General features: G+C 44.9%; 1 protein-coding gene across 1 annotated transcript in view; it reads right to left on the reverse strand.

Annotated features, from left to right (window-relative positions):
* The window catches only part of LOC120877508 (ATP-dependent translocase ABCB1-like), a 43,297-nt gene that overhangs the window by 22,297 nt on the left and 6,209 nt on the right, over positions 1-14,791 (reverse strand). The window contains 5 exon segments of the mRNA XM_040259867.1: positions 154-360; positions 8,024-8,221; positions 8,703-8,859; positions 11,893-12,033; positions 14,452-14,618. Coding sequence (XP_040115801.1) covers positions 154-360; positions 8,024-8,221; positions 8,703-8,859; positions 11,893-12,033; positions 14,452-14,618 — 870 coding nt within the window.

The raw sequence follows: 14,791 nt of genomic DNA on the forward strand, positions 1-14,791 counted from the left end.
GGGAAGTGTCCTGTAACCATGACATAGGATGGGAAGATGCTTGTCCATATCGGGGGTGTGTTTTGGTTGCTCATTTCTCTTCACCTTTGGGATCCAGCCCTTTATGAATCACAGCCACAGGCTCCCAGGCACCACATCTGGTGAGAGACTTACGTCTGGCAGCATCTCGATGAAGGAGTGGATGTTGGCCTCCTTAGCCGCGCGCTCAATCTCCTCCTGGGACACGACCCGGCTGTTGTCTCCGTAGGCGATGTTCTCGCCGATGCTGCAGTCAAACAGAATGGGCTCCTGGGACACGATGCCCATGTGTGCACGCAACCACTGGACATTCAGCTGCTTTACTTCCTTGCCATCGATAAACTGAAAACAAGAGATCATGGATCAGCCTCAGAACCAGAACATTTTTGGATTTAGCAAAATGAATGTTGTTATTTCCCACGTTAAGACTGCCAGGTTGTTACGAGACTGCTGTTGTGGCGTTTAGTTTGGCCTGTCAAGGTTAACTGAGTCAGGTCATAACTGCATGCTGTGGGGAACTGTCATGTTTCTTCCATTTTAACTCTGGCTTCTGATATATGCATCTGAAAGGCAGAATAATTGCTGTCCCTTGGACTGCAGGATCAAATTAGTCAATCTTAAGGGAAATCAGCCCTGAATCAACCCCCCACCGCCACTGGAAGGACAGATGCTGAAGATGAAGCTCCAGTATTTTGGTCATCTGATGTGAAGAACTGACTCACTGGCAAAGTCCCTGATGCTGGGAAAGATTGAGGACAAGAGGAGAAGGGGGTGACAGAGGATAAGATGTTGGATGACATCACCAATGCAATGGACATGAACTTGGGCAAACTTCGGGAGACGGTGAGGGACAGGGAGGCTGGCGTGCTGCAGTCTGTGGGGTCGCAAAGTCGGACACAATTGGGCGACTGAACAACAGCAACAAGGCATAATCATGCCCATCTCCTCCATCCAAGATATCCATGTTCTAATTCATGAAACCTGCTCATGTTATTCACACGCAGACAGAACTACGATGGAAGGTTGATCATCACCTGACCTCAAGATGAGGAGCTTATCTTGGATTATCCAGGTGGACCCAACATAATCATAAGGGTCCTGAACTGTGCAGGGGTGGAGGGCAGGAGACGGGGGATCACAGTGAAGCAACATGGGGAGGACTCGATCAGCCGTTGCTGGCTTTAAAGATGGAGGAAGGGCCATGAGCCAGAAAAGATAAGCAAGCGGATTCTCCCTAAGGGCCTCCAGAAGGCGCACAGCTCCGCTGACACCATGAGGTCCACTTTGGACATCTGACTTCCATAATCTATAAGATAGACCTGTGGGGTTTTACTCCCCTAATTGGCTGTAATTTGTTGTAGCCGTCACCAGAAACTAATAAAACATATTCTATTTCTGGAATGTATTCTGGCATTCTTTTATTTTTTAAATAAGATGACTTTTTAGTTTTAGTTTTCTAGCCGTACACGTGGCACACAGGATCCCAGTTCCCCAACCAGGGGCTGAACCCTAGTTCAACTGGAGTCTTAACCACTGGACCAGCCAGGGAAGTCCCCCATCCTTACTGCTATGTATTGATTTTTCACAGGAAAAGCATCCACAATTGAATTGGAAATAACTAACTGCTAACATCACATAACAGGCCTGGAGGTCACATTTCTGATCTGACCTGTTAGTTAGGATCAGGTTTTTGAGGACTCAAATGAAACAGAAGTGAGCATGGGAGGATGCCGCTATCTCTCTAAATAGTTGTTGATCTTAGGAAAGTGAGTTAGTATCTCAGTTTCTCTGCACGTAAAATGGGAATGATTATAATCCCTAAATTCCAGAATTGAGGGTTAAGGGACATCAGCAGGGACCCCACTGAGCACAGGGCTAGGCACAGAGTGTGTGAAGGACTGTCTGTGGTTTGGCACGGCGCCTGTGTGATGCACTTGGAACCACAGCAGAGGGACAGATGTCTGAGGGGATAAAAGGATGGACAGACATCTACAGCTTACCCAGAGCAGCAGGAGGGAGAGCCTGGCCTTGCTCTAGGGACCTGGCTCCCCTTGGATCACCCTGCAGAAGCCTAGGGCGTGGCCATTACAGCCTCGCAGATAAAAATCCTTCCTCTCTCATGGAGATGTATCTGCCCCAAAGATCTACTTTGCAAGAGAACTCTGGCATTCAAGTGAGAGCTGCCATAACCACAGAAGAAGACATCAGTGACTCAGCTTTGAGCTTTTGTAATACTGATGAGTATATCCTGAGCTATAAATATACTCTGAATCCCAAGTGCCTGGCTGCACACCTCTGGGAGACAGCTGGCCAAGGACAGGGTACATACAGGCTTTGCTGCAGGAAGGTAGCTTCTATTTGTGAAACTAGCAGGTGCAAAGCTGGATTGAAAACACAGCCATGACCTCATTAGTATCCAGCCCAGTTGTCATGGAGACTATTTCAAGCGTCTGCACTGCAGGTTTCCTCATGGTGTTAAGTGAAAGTGAAAAGTAGAGGCTGAAGAGAGGAAGGACAAACCACACAAGGATGGTTACAAACCATATAGCAGGTCACGTTAGATGGAACACTGCGTACTTGAGAAGTGGAGAACTGAGGAAAGAAAAAGAATTTTTGTTTCCAGACTTATACCCCTAGGGGGCTTCTCTGGTGGCTCAGATGGTAAAGAATCTGCCTGCAATGCAGGAGACCCAGGTCAGTCTCTGGGTTGGGAAGATCCCCTGGAGAAGAGAATGGCAACCCACTCCAGTATTCTTGCCTGGAGAAGTCTATGGACAGAGAAGCCTTGGGCTACAGTCCATGTTGCAAAGAGTCGGACACAACTGAGCACACACACACACACACACGAAGAAAAGACACTGTTTAACTAATATAACCAGATGAATATGACTGATCCCTGCAAGCTTCAATGTGTTTTTCCACCAGACATATAATAAGATGCTGAGAGCTCCTCATCGCCACACTATACACTATTTAAACTTCTAACTACTTAAAACTTCTGTTTCCTAAAGGATCCTTTCCTGAGGGAAAATATGTTTAAGAGTCCAAATGTGAAAAGATTAATGCACATCTTCTTTGGCTGAGGCACGGGTGGTGGTCTGAGGAAGACCAAGGAAATTCAGTGAGTCTGTGAACACTGCTCAAAAGATCCTGGCCTAAATGAAAATCTCAAGTAACACACTGACAGTAACAATGAAAGGTTAAATTAAAATGATGAGCTATCCTCATTCTAGACTTAAATCTACTGCCTGATTTCAGTAGCACAATCAAATGTTAAATATGTATCATTTTCCTATATGAATTTACTCTGAAATAATCATTTTAGATAAGTTATTGAGCACTGATTATATTATAGGTCCTGTGATTAAGTATGCCTCATGAACTCTCTCATTTCGTCTTGACAAAACTGGCAAGATAGATGTGTGATTTTAATCCCCATTTTACTGATGAGGACATGAGCAGAGTTTGGTTGCTTGTGCAGGGTCATGTTCTTAGTGGCTAAGGGAGCTCAGGTCTGCACACTACAGGTTAGATTTTGGCTACACAGCGGTTGAGAACTGAAAAATACTTTCCGTCTTCTTTCAAAGGAACAATGTGTCCATCTTAGCCCAGGTACCCACTGGGTAACAGCCAGCCAACAGGCTTCTAGCTGTGTCCTAAGAGGGAGAGAGGACTCTGATGGTGCTGTGTAGGAGGGGCAAGGGGAGAAAGGAAAGGTCAGGGAAAGACCCAAGACTCGAGTGAGTCTCAGTGAAGCTAATGAATGTAAGATTCAAGGACCCTCATCTGCAGGCAAAGGCTGGGAGTTAAAGAATGTCCTGGGTGAGGGGAGGCCAGGCTGTAGTCAGGGGCTTTTCTGGCTGAGCCTTTAGGATAACTTGCCTAAAAAGGAGAGGGATCAGAATCCTTAAGGCTTTAATATTTTGTTGTGAATTTTTTTCATTAGAAGTAAATATTTACTCTTGTGACTAATTCTGTGTTCCTAACTTCGGACTCTTTCAAGTATGTCCCTGAAACTGTACAACTGTCAGGCCCCACAAAACTCAGAACCTCTACTCTCTGAACAATCCCATAGCTTCCTTTTGTAAGACTCACCACAATGTGACCTGAAACTTGCAAAGTTACCAGTTCAGTGGTTCTCAAAGTCTGGTTGGCATCAGAATCATCTGGGAAAGTAAAAAATGAAAAGGCTGGGTCCTAGTCTGTGTGAATGAGCCAGGGTGGCTGTATTCTTTGTGAGCTCTCCAGGCCATTCGGACGCACACCAGTCTGAGAACCACTGCTCAGGTCAATGTTGCTAAGTGTGACTTGAGGCTTGCTGATGGTCACGAGGATTTCCTGACCTCAGGGTCAAGTCCTTGCTTCAGTTCTTACAATCAAATGACGCTCCAGTCCCCAGACTCATTTTTTTTTTCAAGGCAGTAAGAACTAATCGCTAATAACCTATTGACTTAGTCTTTCAAGATCGCTAATTGATGTTCATAAACAGAACTTGGCACATTTACTAGCCTTTATTGTGGGCACTTGACTAAGAAGGCTGGCTGCTGTGTAGCACTTGGTGGCATTTCAAAGCTCTAGTGCAAACACACAGGAGCAGATCATCGTGTTCCTCCAACAGATGAGAGCACTTTGTTTGCAGGGCATCATCACTGTAGTCCTGAGAGGGTGATTTTCCTATGCACTCAGCACTCATGTCCATATTCTTCTGGTCTGTCCTTTCACCTGTCAAGGGACTGCAGGACGAAAATCTATTTCCTAGGCTCCCTTCTGGCGCCAGAAGTAACTGAGGGTCTACCAGTGAGATGCCCTGTGCAAAACCTGGAACCAGAAGCTGTGGTGAGCTGTCAGCCGCATTCCGGCAGAGCAGCTCTTGTAGCAGCGAGACTCTGTCCTCGTGCCTTCAGGCTCAGAGCAGCTGAGACACGGGCACAAGCCTGGCAGCTCCCTGGCCGCAGGATTGCAGCTGTGGCGCTGATCTGCATTCTGGGAGCGCTGACTCTGATTCTCCCTCTGCCACTGATGACGTGAGTGCTGAACCCCTTATTAGACATGCAGCTGCTCAGACGCCCACAGCGCTTTGTTTCCTACGCCAAACCATAACTGACAAGGTTCATGTCTTTAATTTTGCTCCCCCGCCTTAATGTATGTGGAGAATACTCATTTATTTCTTCACTTTCTTGTAGTCTGATTATTTTACTGTTTACCATTATTGCTGTTTTCAACTCCAACACTCTGTTATTACTAAGAGTTTTCCCACTACAGTGACTATGAGTGCAGCTGGGGGGGCTGGGTGGGGAATGAAATTTTTTGCCTTTCCTAACTGGGTTATAATCAAACAAGTTTGAGAGTCATTATTCTAATTAAATCTGCTGTTTCAGCCAAGTTATGCTGCATGCGGACACGATTAATTGCTTTTGTTGTGTCTGATTTTGTGACCCTGTGGACAGTAGCCTGCCAGGCTGCTCTGTCCATGGGGATTCTCCAGGCAAGAATACCGCAGTGGGTTGCCATGCCCTCATCCAGGGGATCCCTCCAACCCACGGACTGAACTCATGTCTCCTGAGCCTCCTACATTGGCAGGCGGGTTCTTTACCCACCTGGGAAGCCCAACTTATCTTATGCTATATTAGGAACAAATCACTTATCAGCCACAGCTCATATTATCTTTCGTCAAACAACATCTTGATTATAGACCCATATAGCCTTATGCCTCTAGTTCTAGTTTTCCCTTAAGAATCAACTCTAGATCTATCATCTGTTTAAAAAAAAAATTTGGCCACACTGGGTGGCATGTGGGATCTTAGTTCCCCCACTAGGGATCAAACCCATGTCCCCTACATTGGAAGCATGGAGTCTTAACCAGTGGACCCTACAGACGTCCCAAAGGCTATCTTCTTTAACTCATGGAAGGATATACCCTACCTCTTCAGTTAAATTCTATAACTGGAAGGTGGTTAAAATTTTTAATCATCCCCTATAATTCATTAGAGATTAGCATATAACATGCTGGTTACTAAATGTCTCTTAAGGACCATGATCACTGTCTGAGAGACAACATTTCTTCCTCTGCTGGCTTCATTTCTCAGGAAGGTCTTCACTGAGAGTTCTCTGTCCAAACTTTAATCATAAAACTAAAGCATAAAGTCAGAATTCACAGAAAATATGTAATAAGTAGTAAAAATAAGGAACCAAGCTTAAAGAAGAACAAAGTGTACGGAACTGTCACAGAATAGACTCACTAAAGGCACAACTGTCTTTGGATTCAGTAAGAAATATTTATGATCACTGTGATTACTGTGAGGAAGTGAAAAGAGCCCTCGCCTACAGCTAGAAAACTCTATTTCCATGTCAATCAATAATGCAAGTAAGACCCATAAGGAGCTGGCGGGCATCAGCCTCACTGTACAAAGCAGGTGTCCATCCTGGTTGGGCAGTGCTGAGGCCATTCCAGTTGTTGAATATTTTGAATGTCACCCCTGAGTATAACCAATAACTCAAGGCCTACATAATGGAAACATTTTGCTATAAATTTCACTCCTTCCTAATTTGATTCTTTTCTAGTCCCCATTACAGTCATTTAAAAATTCACTATTCTGGGGAGATCCCTGGTGGTCTAGTGGTTACAATTTTGTAATTTTACTGCAATGGCCCAGGTTCCATCCCTGGTCAGGGAACTAAGATCCCACAAGCTGCACAGTGCGACCAAATAATAACAATCAAAAATGTCCCTACTCCCTTCACAACACCTTCCGCGTGCCTAAGATAGTCCCTGCCAAGCACTCATTGACTGAATGTCCCATGAATAAATTTGACCCTTCACTTACCCTTTTAGTTTAGAAAGAAAAGAGAATCCCTCTATGTTCTTTATCTGTTTCCCAAATTTGTTGATATCGCTTTTTTTCCCCCTTAGAAGGTGTGTGAATTTCCTTTCTCCATCAATGGTTTTATCCCATCTTCAGCCATAACAATGTTCACGATTCCCCATGATGAATGTCTCCCCTGGGTTCTGCCCAGGCGTGTTTTCCTTCCCTCTCCTTTGGTCTGCCACTGGCCTATACACACTTTGGGTCCGTTCCCTCCTAACCACTCCTCAGCCATGCCACCTGTTTCCCCCCAGCACCACTTCACTGAGCAGCCTGTGAAATGCCGGAAGCAGCCCATCAGCGGCCAGATCCTCCCACGTCTCTGCAGTCTTCATCGTACCCGTCTCTCCACGGCATCTGCCACTGGGGCCGCCTTCTCCTTGCCATCCCTGGCTTCCATCTGGTTTCTCTCAGCACCCCTCCTCTGCCTTTCTGGATTTCCACCTCCCGGACCCTCTCATGTAACTGAGACCAAGGGAAGGGGGATGGCAGGCAAAAAGGCTGCTTGTAGAGGAGGGGAGGGTAGTAGAGTTGAGGGAAAGGATAAATTGGCTGGAACAGTGGACACAGCTTTGAGACTATATCAAGCAGGTCAGGCTTTAAGTGGAATCATTGTTTAAAGGTTTGTAAAGCCATGGCTTATTGTCGAGAATTAAATACATCTAGGCATTAAGAAGATAAAAAATTTGGAATGAGCTGAACAAGAAAGGATGCTCAGAAGGACCTAGAGATCATTATACTAAATGAAGTAACTCAGACAGAGAAAGGCAAATATCATATGCTATCACTCATGTGGAATCTAGTTTTCTAAAATTATACAAATGAACTTTACAAAACAGAAAGAAGACTCTCAGATTTCAAAAACACACTTATGGTTACCAAAGGGGAAACATGTTGGAGAAAGATAAATTAGGAGCTTGGGATTAGCACACACAATCCTCTATATATAAAACAGGTAACTGACAAGGACCTCCTGTTGAGGGAACTCTACTCAATGTTCTGTAACAACCTATATGCGTAAGGAATCTGAAAAAAAGAGTGGCTATATGTATAACTGAATTGCTTTGTCATATACTTGAAAGTAACACAACATTGTAAATCAACTACACTCCACAAAAAAATAAAGAAAATAGTGTGCTCACCACTGTGCCAGCCAAGGGGTCATAGAACCGCTCCAGGAGCTGGACGACCGTGCTCTTCCCGCAGCCGCTGCTGCCCACCAGGGCCAGCGTCTGGCCCTTCTTCACCTCCAGGCTCAGCCCCCGAAGCACCGGGACATCTGGTCGAGTGGGGTAGTTGAACACGACGTCATTAAATGCCACATTTCCTTCCACTGTACTCTAAAATCAGGACAGTGAAAGTAAATTTCATTGTTGCAATCCTGAAAACTGACTTTAGAGCCAATCCTCTGTACTGAGGTATCAGAAGGCAGTGATCTTGGATTCCAATCAAGCTTCAGTTGTAACTGCTAGAAAGTAATACAGATCTAAAAGGGTCAGTGTTCCCACAGCATATCTCATTAACACAATACAAATGTGATAACCCAAAGCTATAACAGAATTACCTACACATAAGAAAACCTGATTCGCAGGATTTGTGTATAAAATGGGCAGTATTCCCATATCCCTGTGGCTTTGTTATATAAAAGTACTAGATGTTAACATGTATCAATATTATCAGCATTTATTAAAATGAACCCATGATCAAGAAAGTTTCATTTCACTACCAGCAAGTAAAAGCACAGATTTTATTAAACTTCCACTTAGATTCCATTCATTCATCAGTTAGGAGCAGGTCACATAATCAAAACATGAAACTGACCGGCTTTAGGCCTTCCATGCTGTAGCTGTCAATCAGAGGAGTTTTTTCAATGATATTGATGACGTGGGCTGCTGACACTTTGGCCTTGGCATAGTCAGGAGCAAATGAACTGACCTGTCCCACAGCCATGGCACCAAAGACAATAGCTGAGAAGACTCTGCCAACAACAAAGACAAAACGTGTCAACAGTTACCGACTGCAATGCCAAGAGTGACGCTTCTACAACCTGAGAGTGCTATCTCGAAGAATCCCAACACATTAGCCAAAAAATAAAACAACGGTTTCCTATAAGTTCATATCAGTGTGGTTAACTGATTGTAAAATGACCCCATATTTCATCTCTCTCTGGGTTTTTGCCTTCTTATAATGTGACCTTGCAGCCTTTCCATGGAAGAAGTGGAATTTGTCTTCCTACCCTTGGAGTCTGGGTTGGCCTTGGGACTTGCTCTGGCCAACAGGATGTGGTGGAAGTGATGGTTTCCAGCTCCAAGCCTGTGATTCAGGGGACCTTGCATGCTCCTGTCTCTCTCATTCTGCCACAACCACAAGCCCGGCTGGCTTGCTGGAGGACAAGGTGCAGATAGAAGAGTGTTGTGTGGGCCCCAGTCAATCAGCCCATTGCTGACTGCACACACGCGTGAGCCCAGCTGAGATCTCCTCTGCCTAGCCCAGAAAGCAGAACTGCCTGGCTGACCCACTTAAGACTTCAGAGCCAAGAACAAATGTTCACTATTGTACATTCCTGGGGGCTACTGGGTGTCTGTCTTGCAGCAGTATCTGTGGCCATCAATAATGGATATAGGCAGTTTTGCTGGAATTGGATCAGAGTCTTAGAAAAGCCGTGAGCCATGCAGCAAAGAAGAGAACTCCTTACACAGCCAGATAGTGTGCTGCTCTCAAGATGCACTGAGTTCTTTTTGTTTTTTTTTTGCCATGCTGCAGCTTCTGAGATCTTAGTTCTCTCTAGGGATCGAACTCAGGCCACAATACTGAAAGCAACCGAGTCCTAACCACTGGACCACCAAGGAAGTCCCTGCATCGCCATTCTTAATCTACTTCATGAGAATCATAGCAGCTTCAAGTCAGGAAGGACTTCACAGGATGTCAAGTCCAGCTCTCCAAGTTTGTGCCAGGGTGCACACCCCAGGCCAGCTCCCATCCTTTGTTTTAGGAAGGAGGAAGTTTGCTAGAGGAAATCTTTTGTTAAAAAGTTCCTTTTCAAATCAAGGAGAAATGTACATCCTTTTGCCTAATACTGCCCTTCAAAGAACCGGAATATGTTAAAAAGCCCTGCGCACCTTTGGTAACTCCTTTCACTCCCAACATTCCAGCTGCCCTTCTCTGGACACATTGATCAAAATGTCTTTTTAAACAGTGGGCCTAGAACCGATACAACATTGGGGATCTTCCCAGGATCATACCGTGAGTCCAACAGATCCATTTCTTTGGGCTCTATGCCTGAGCTAACAGAGCCCACAGTGCTGTTTCTAAACACCTTGGAACAAATCATTCAGATGGTTCGTTTGGTCTTCTTTTCTAGACCTGTGCAATCTTTTACAAACAGATAGCTCTTCAGACAGGTCTCCCCTATCCCTCATTCAGAAGACTGATTTTCCGAATCTAACAATCCAAGAGTCAATAACTTCCATCAGTTGAATACCTTAACCTCAGAGTAAAGCACTAATTTGGATTCTCTGGTGACTTAGACAGTTAAGAGTCTGCCTGCAATGCTTTTGAACTGTGGCATTGGAGAAGACTCTTGAGAGTCCTTGGGCTGCAAGGAGATCCAACCAGTCCATCCTAAAGGAGATCAGTCTTGGGTATTAACTGGAGGGACTGATGGTGAAGCTGAAACTCCAATACTTTGGCCACCTGATGCGAAGAGCTGACTCATTGGAAAAGACCCTGATGCTGGGAAAGATTGAGGACAGGAGGAGAAGGGGACGACAGAGAATGAGATGGTTGCATGGCATCAGTGACTCGATGGACATGGGTTTGGGTGAACTCCAGGAGCTGGTCATGGATAGGGAGGCTTGGCGTGCTGAGGTTCATGGGGTCACAAAGAGTTGGACACGACTGAGCTGAACTGAACTGAGTTCAATCCCTGGGTCCGGAAGATCCCTTGGAGATGGAAATGGCAACCCACTCTAGTATTCTCGCCTGGAAAATCCCATGGGCAGAGAAGCCTGGTGGGCTACAGTCCACAGAATCACAAAAAGTCAGACATGACTGAGTGACTATACTTTCACTTTCAAAGCAATAATTATCAAATAATTATCTAATCAAGCACCAACACAAGTGATGCCTGATTACAATCTTTTGGTCATAGTTATAAAGAGCACCTGCATATCATCTGTCAGAGAGGTTGGGTGGAAATTTTACAATCTTCTGTTGGGGTCATCCTGAGAAACCTGGAATGCATGCAGAGATCGATGTCTAAATAGGATGGAAATGTTACACTGACACGTACTTGAAGTTTCAGTGATGCTGGTTTAAATATAAAACTGTCACCACTGATTATGGTACGCTATCAAAGGGCAGCTCACGCATCACCAAATCAAGACACTCAGAAAAACTACACTCACTTTTCACTACCAAACCACATATTTTAGTGTAACTGTATATTCAGTATTTTAGAAGGAAGTCCAGGCCTGTCTTCTGACCCAGGTACAATCTTCTCCATTTCACAGTGATGAGTCAGATATTCCCACAGAGCTTTCCTTTTTCATTCCTCAATTTCTCCAGCTCTTACCTAATTCCTTTTATCAAGCAAAGCAAATGTATCCTAGAATATTCCAGGGCTCTCAGAACTCAGTGCTCCACATCTATTCTTTAGCTGCCCTGTTCAGAATCTTCTCAAAGGAACTAAGTACTTGACTCTGGGTGAGGCTCCTTCCCAAACACCCAGGCCTGCTGGAAACCCCTTGATGAATCACAACCTCACCTAGACATGGATTTGAGAAGGTCAAATGTGTCAGTCAGTACTGGGGAGAAGGGCAGATACCAATTCTCCAAATGAAATGGGATGCTTTCAGAGTAACACAGGGAGACTCAGAGGCAAAATGCCAACTTCCGAATCACCAAAATCTCTTCATGAAGCTTCACAGTAAGGCTTCCTATCCAGGCATGAAGCACATGCACCTTGGTTTCATTTCTAGAGCCCGACTGTCAATAGGAGCCCCATACTTACAAGAGAACATCCTGAAACTCCATGATGCCTTGGGCCACCAAGTAGGCACCAAACCGGAAAGAGCCAGCATAGGAGAAATACATCATTGCCTGAGTGATGGAAAATGTAATTCCAAAGACATGTGCTTTCCTCAAAGAGTTTCTGAAAAGAAGACATTCTCACATTTACTTGACTTTCATTTCTCGGTCCTTAAAACATAATCTTTGATGCATTAGCAGTAGGGGATGGTGGCATAGCAGACAAAGTGGGTTTCATTTCCAAAACACTAAGTTTGGTCCCCACATCTCCACTTTAACAGAGAACTAACCACACCCTGAAGTGTTGAGGTCAAGGTAAAATAAGCCAAGGACAAGAAAAGTTTCTTAGGGGTTAAAACACTCCTATTTGGAACCAGTCTGTTGTTCCATGTCCAGTTCTAACTGTTGCTTCCTGACTTGCATATAGGTTTCTCAAGAGGCAGGTCAGTTGGGCTGGTATTCCCATCTCTTTCAGAATTTTCCACAGTTTATTGTGATCCACACAGTCAAAGGCTTTGGCCTAGTCAATAAAGCAGAAATAGATGTTTTTCTGGAACTCTCTTGCTTTTTTGATGATCCAGCAGATGTTGGCAATTTAATCTCTGGTTCCTCTGCCTTTTCTAAAACCAGCTTGAACATCTGGAAGTTCACGGTTCATGTACTGCAACAGACTGGTTCCAAATAGGAAAAGGAGTACATCAAGGCTGTATATTGTCACCCTGTTTATTTAACTTCTATGCAGAGTACATCATGAGAAACACTAGGCTGGAAGAAGCACAAGCTGGAATCAAGATTGCCAGGAGAAATATCAGTAACCTCAGACATGCATATGACACCACCCTTATGTCAGAAAGTGAAGAGAAACTCAAAAGCCTCTTGATGACAGTGAAAGAGGAGAATGAAAAAGTTGGCTTAAAGCTTAACATTCAGAAAACGAAGATCATGGCATCCGGTCCCATCACTTCATAGGAAATAGATGGGTAAACAGTGGAAACAGTGTCAGACTTCATTTTGGGGGGCTCCAAAATCACTGCAGATGGGGACTGCAGCCATGAAATTAAAAGACGCTTACTCCTTGGAAGAAAAGTTATGACCAACCTAGATAGCATATTCAAAAGCAGAGACATTTCTTTGCCAACAAAGGTCCATCTAGTCAAGGCTATGGTTTTTCCAGTGATCATGTATGGATGCGAGAGTTGGACTGTGAAGAAAGCTGAGCACCGAAGAATTGATGCTTTTGAACTGTGGTGTTGGAGAAGACTCCTGAGAGTCCCTTGGACTGCAAGGAGATCCAACCAGTCCATTCTAAAGGAGATCAGCCCTGGGTGTTCTTTGGAAGGACTAATGCTGAAGCTGAAACTCCAGTACTTTGGCCCCCTCATGTGAAGAGTTGACTCACTGGAAAAGACTCTGATGCTGGGAGGGATTGGGGGCAGGAGGAGAAGGGGACAACAGAGGATGAGATGGCTGGATGGCATCAGTGACTCGATGGACATGAGTCTGAGTGAACTCCAGGAGATGGTGATGGACGGGAGGCCTGGTGTGCTATGGTTCATGGGGTCACAAAGAGTCGGACATGACTGAGCGACTGAACTGAACTGAATTGAAGGCACTCCTTCCCTTTTCCCCCACCCGTGGACATGTAACATATACGTACTCTACACTGAACAGTTGCTCAACACGTGTTGACCCAACACCCATGAGCTGCAGGGATGTGAAGGGCCATGCAGAGGTACCAGCTGTGTTCTTGTCCTTGGGGACCCAGGAGCTGAGCTGGATGACTCATGCAGTGGAAGTTTCCCTTGTAACATGTTACAGCAAGAGAGGAGGAGGCACTAACCCTCTGGGGGTTTACAGAAGGTGCCACCAGGGAGTTAACATGTGTGGTTTTGAGCCACATGGAGCTGGGTGGTGTGGGTGCAGACTGGTGAGTGGGCCTCTTTCAAGCAGAGCAGCTCTGCTTCTGTTTTGAGGACTGGGATTTAAACAATTTTTTCCTATAAAAAGGGTCTACTATAAAACTCAAATCTGTTCTTTTCATCATATAAGAAACAAAAGAGTCAAAGAGGTCGAGCCTGCTCGTATCCACGTCACCTTTTAGAGCACTCACCGTGAGTTCATTAAAGGACAAAGGGTCTGCACTGGAGACAGGTAAAGAGAACAAGGAAGGGAGGGTGTCCTCAGGAAGCACCACCCCCTCAAGCCTCACAGACACCCCGAATTTCATGTTCCACAAAGAACTCATTCCCAGCAGGATCTTGTAGTAGAGTCATGACGCAAACACAGGGTCAGAGGCATTCTCAATATCCTCGCTCCCTCCGCTGCCCTCGGTTACTTGTTCTCACTGGATCTACCTCAGAGACGTCCTTGCCTTAGGTCAGGTCCTGTGATTCCTCTCTTGGAGAATTACAACTGCTTCCCAATTGGTTCCCTTCTAGAAGTCTCTCCACTTACTCCCTACTGGTCAAACTAATTTTCCTGAAAACAAACCTGATGATTGAAAAACTCCCATACTCGCCTCCTACTCATCAGGGGCTATTACCTGTATGGTACCTGCAAACTCTGGGCGTACATATATTCAAACCTCTCCTCCCGAGTCAAAGAGACAACAGTCCGGAAGTTCTCTATCGCTTCAGTGGCAATCTGTAAGAGAGAACACTCCGTCACTAAAGGTACAAAAGCCAACAGTGGCAATGAGTTGGAATTCCACTAGAGAGATTAATATTATATATTAAATAATATTTATTATGACCTCTGAGTTTCTTTGCTATGGAAAGAGATACAAAGTACATTATCAAATTGAGTTTTAGATCTGGAAAGAACATGAGCTAATTTAAACTCCTCTCTGCAGAAAGAGATTCTCAAGTGTCAACAGATGAAGG

Source organism: Oryx dammah, unplaced genomic scaffold, assembly GCF_014754425.2.
Source record: "Oryx dammah isolate SB20612 unplaced genomic scaffold, SCBI_Odam_1.1 HiC_scaffold_18, whole genome shotgun sequence".
Lineage (NCBI taxonomy): Eukaryota > Metazoa > Chordata > Mammalia > Artiodactyla > Bovidae > Oryx > Oryx dammah.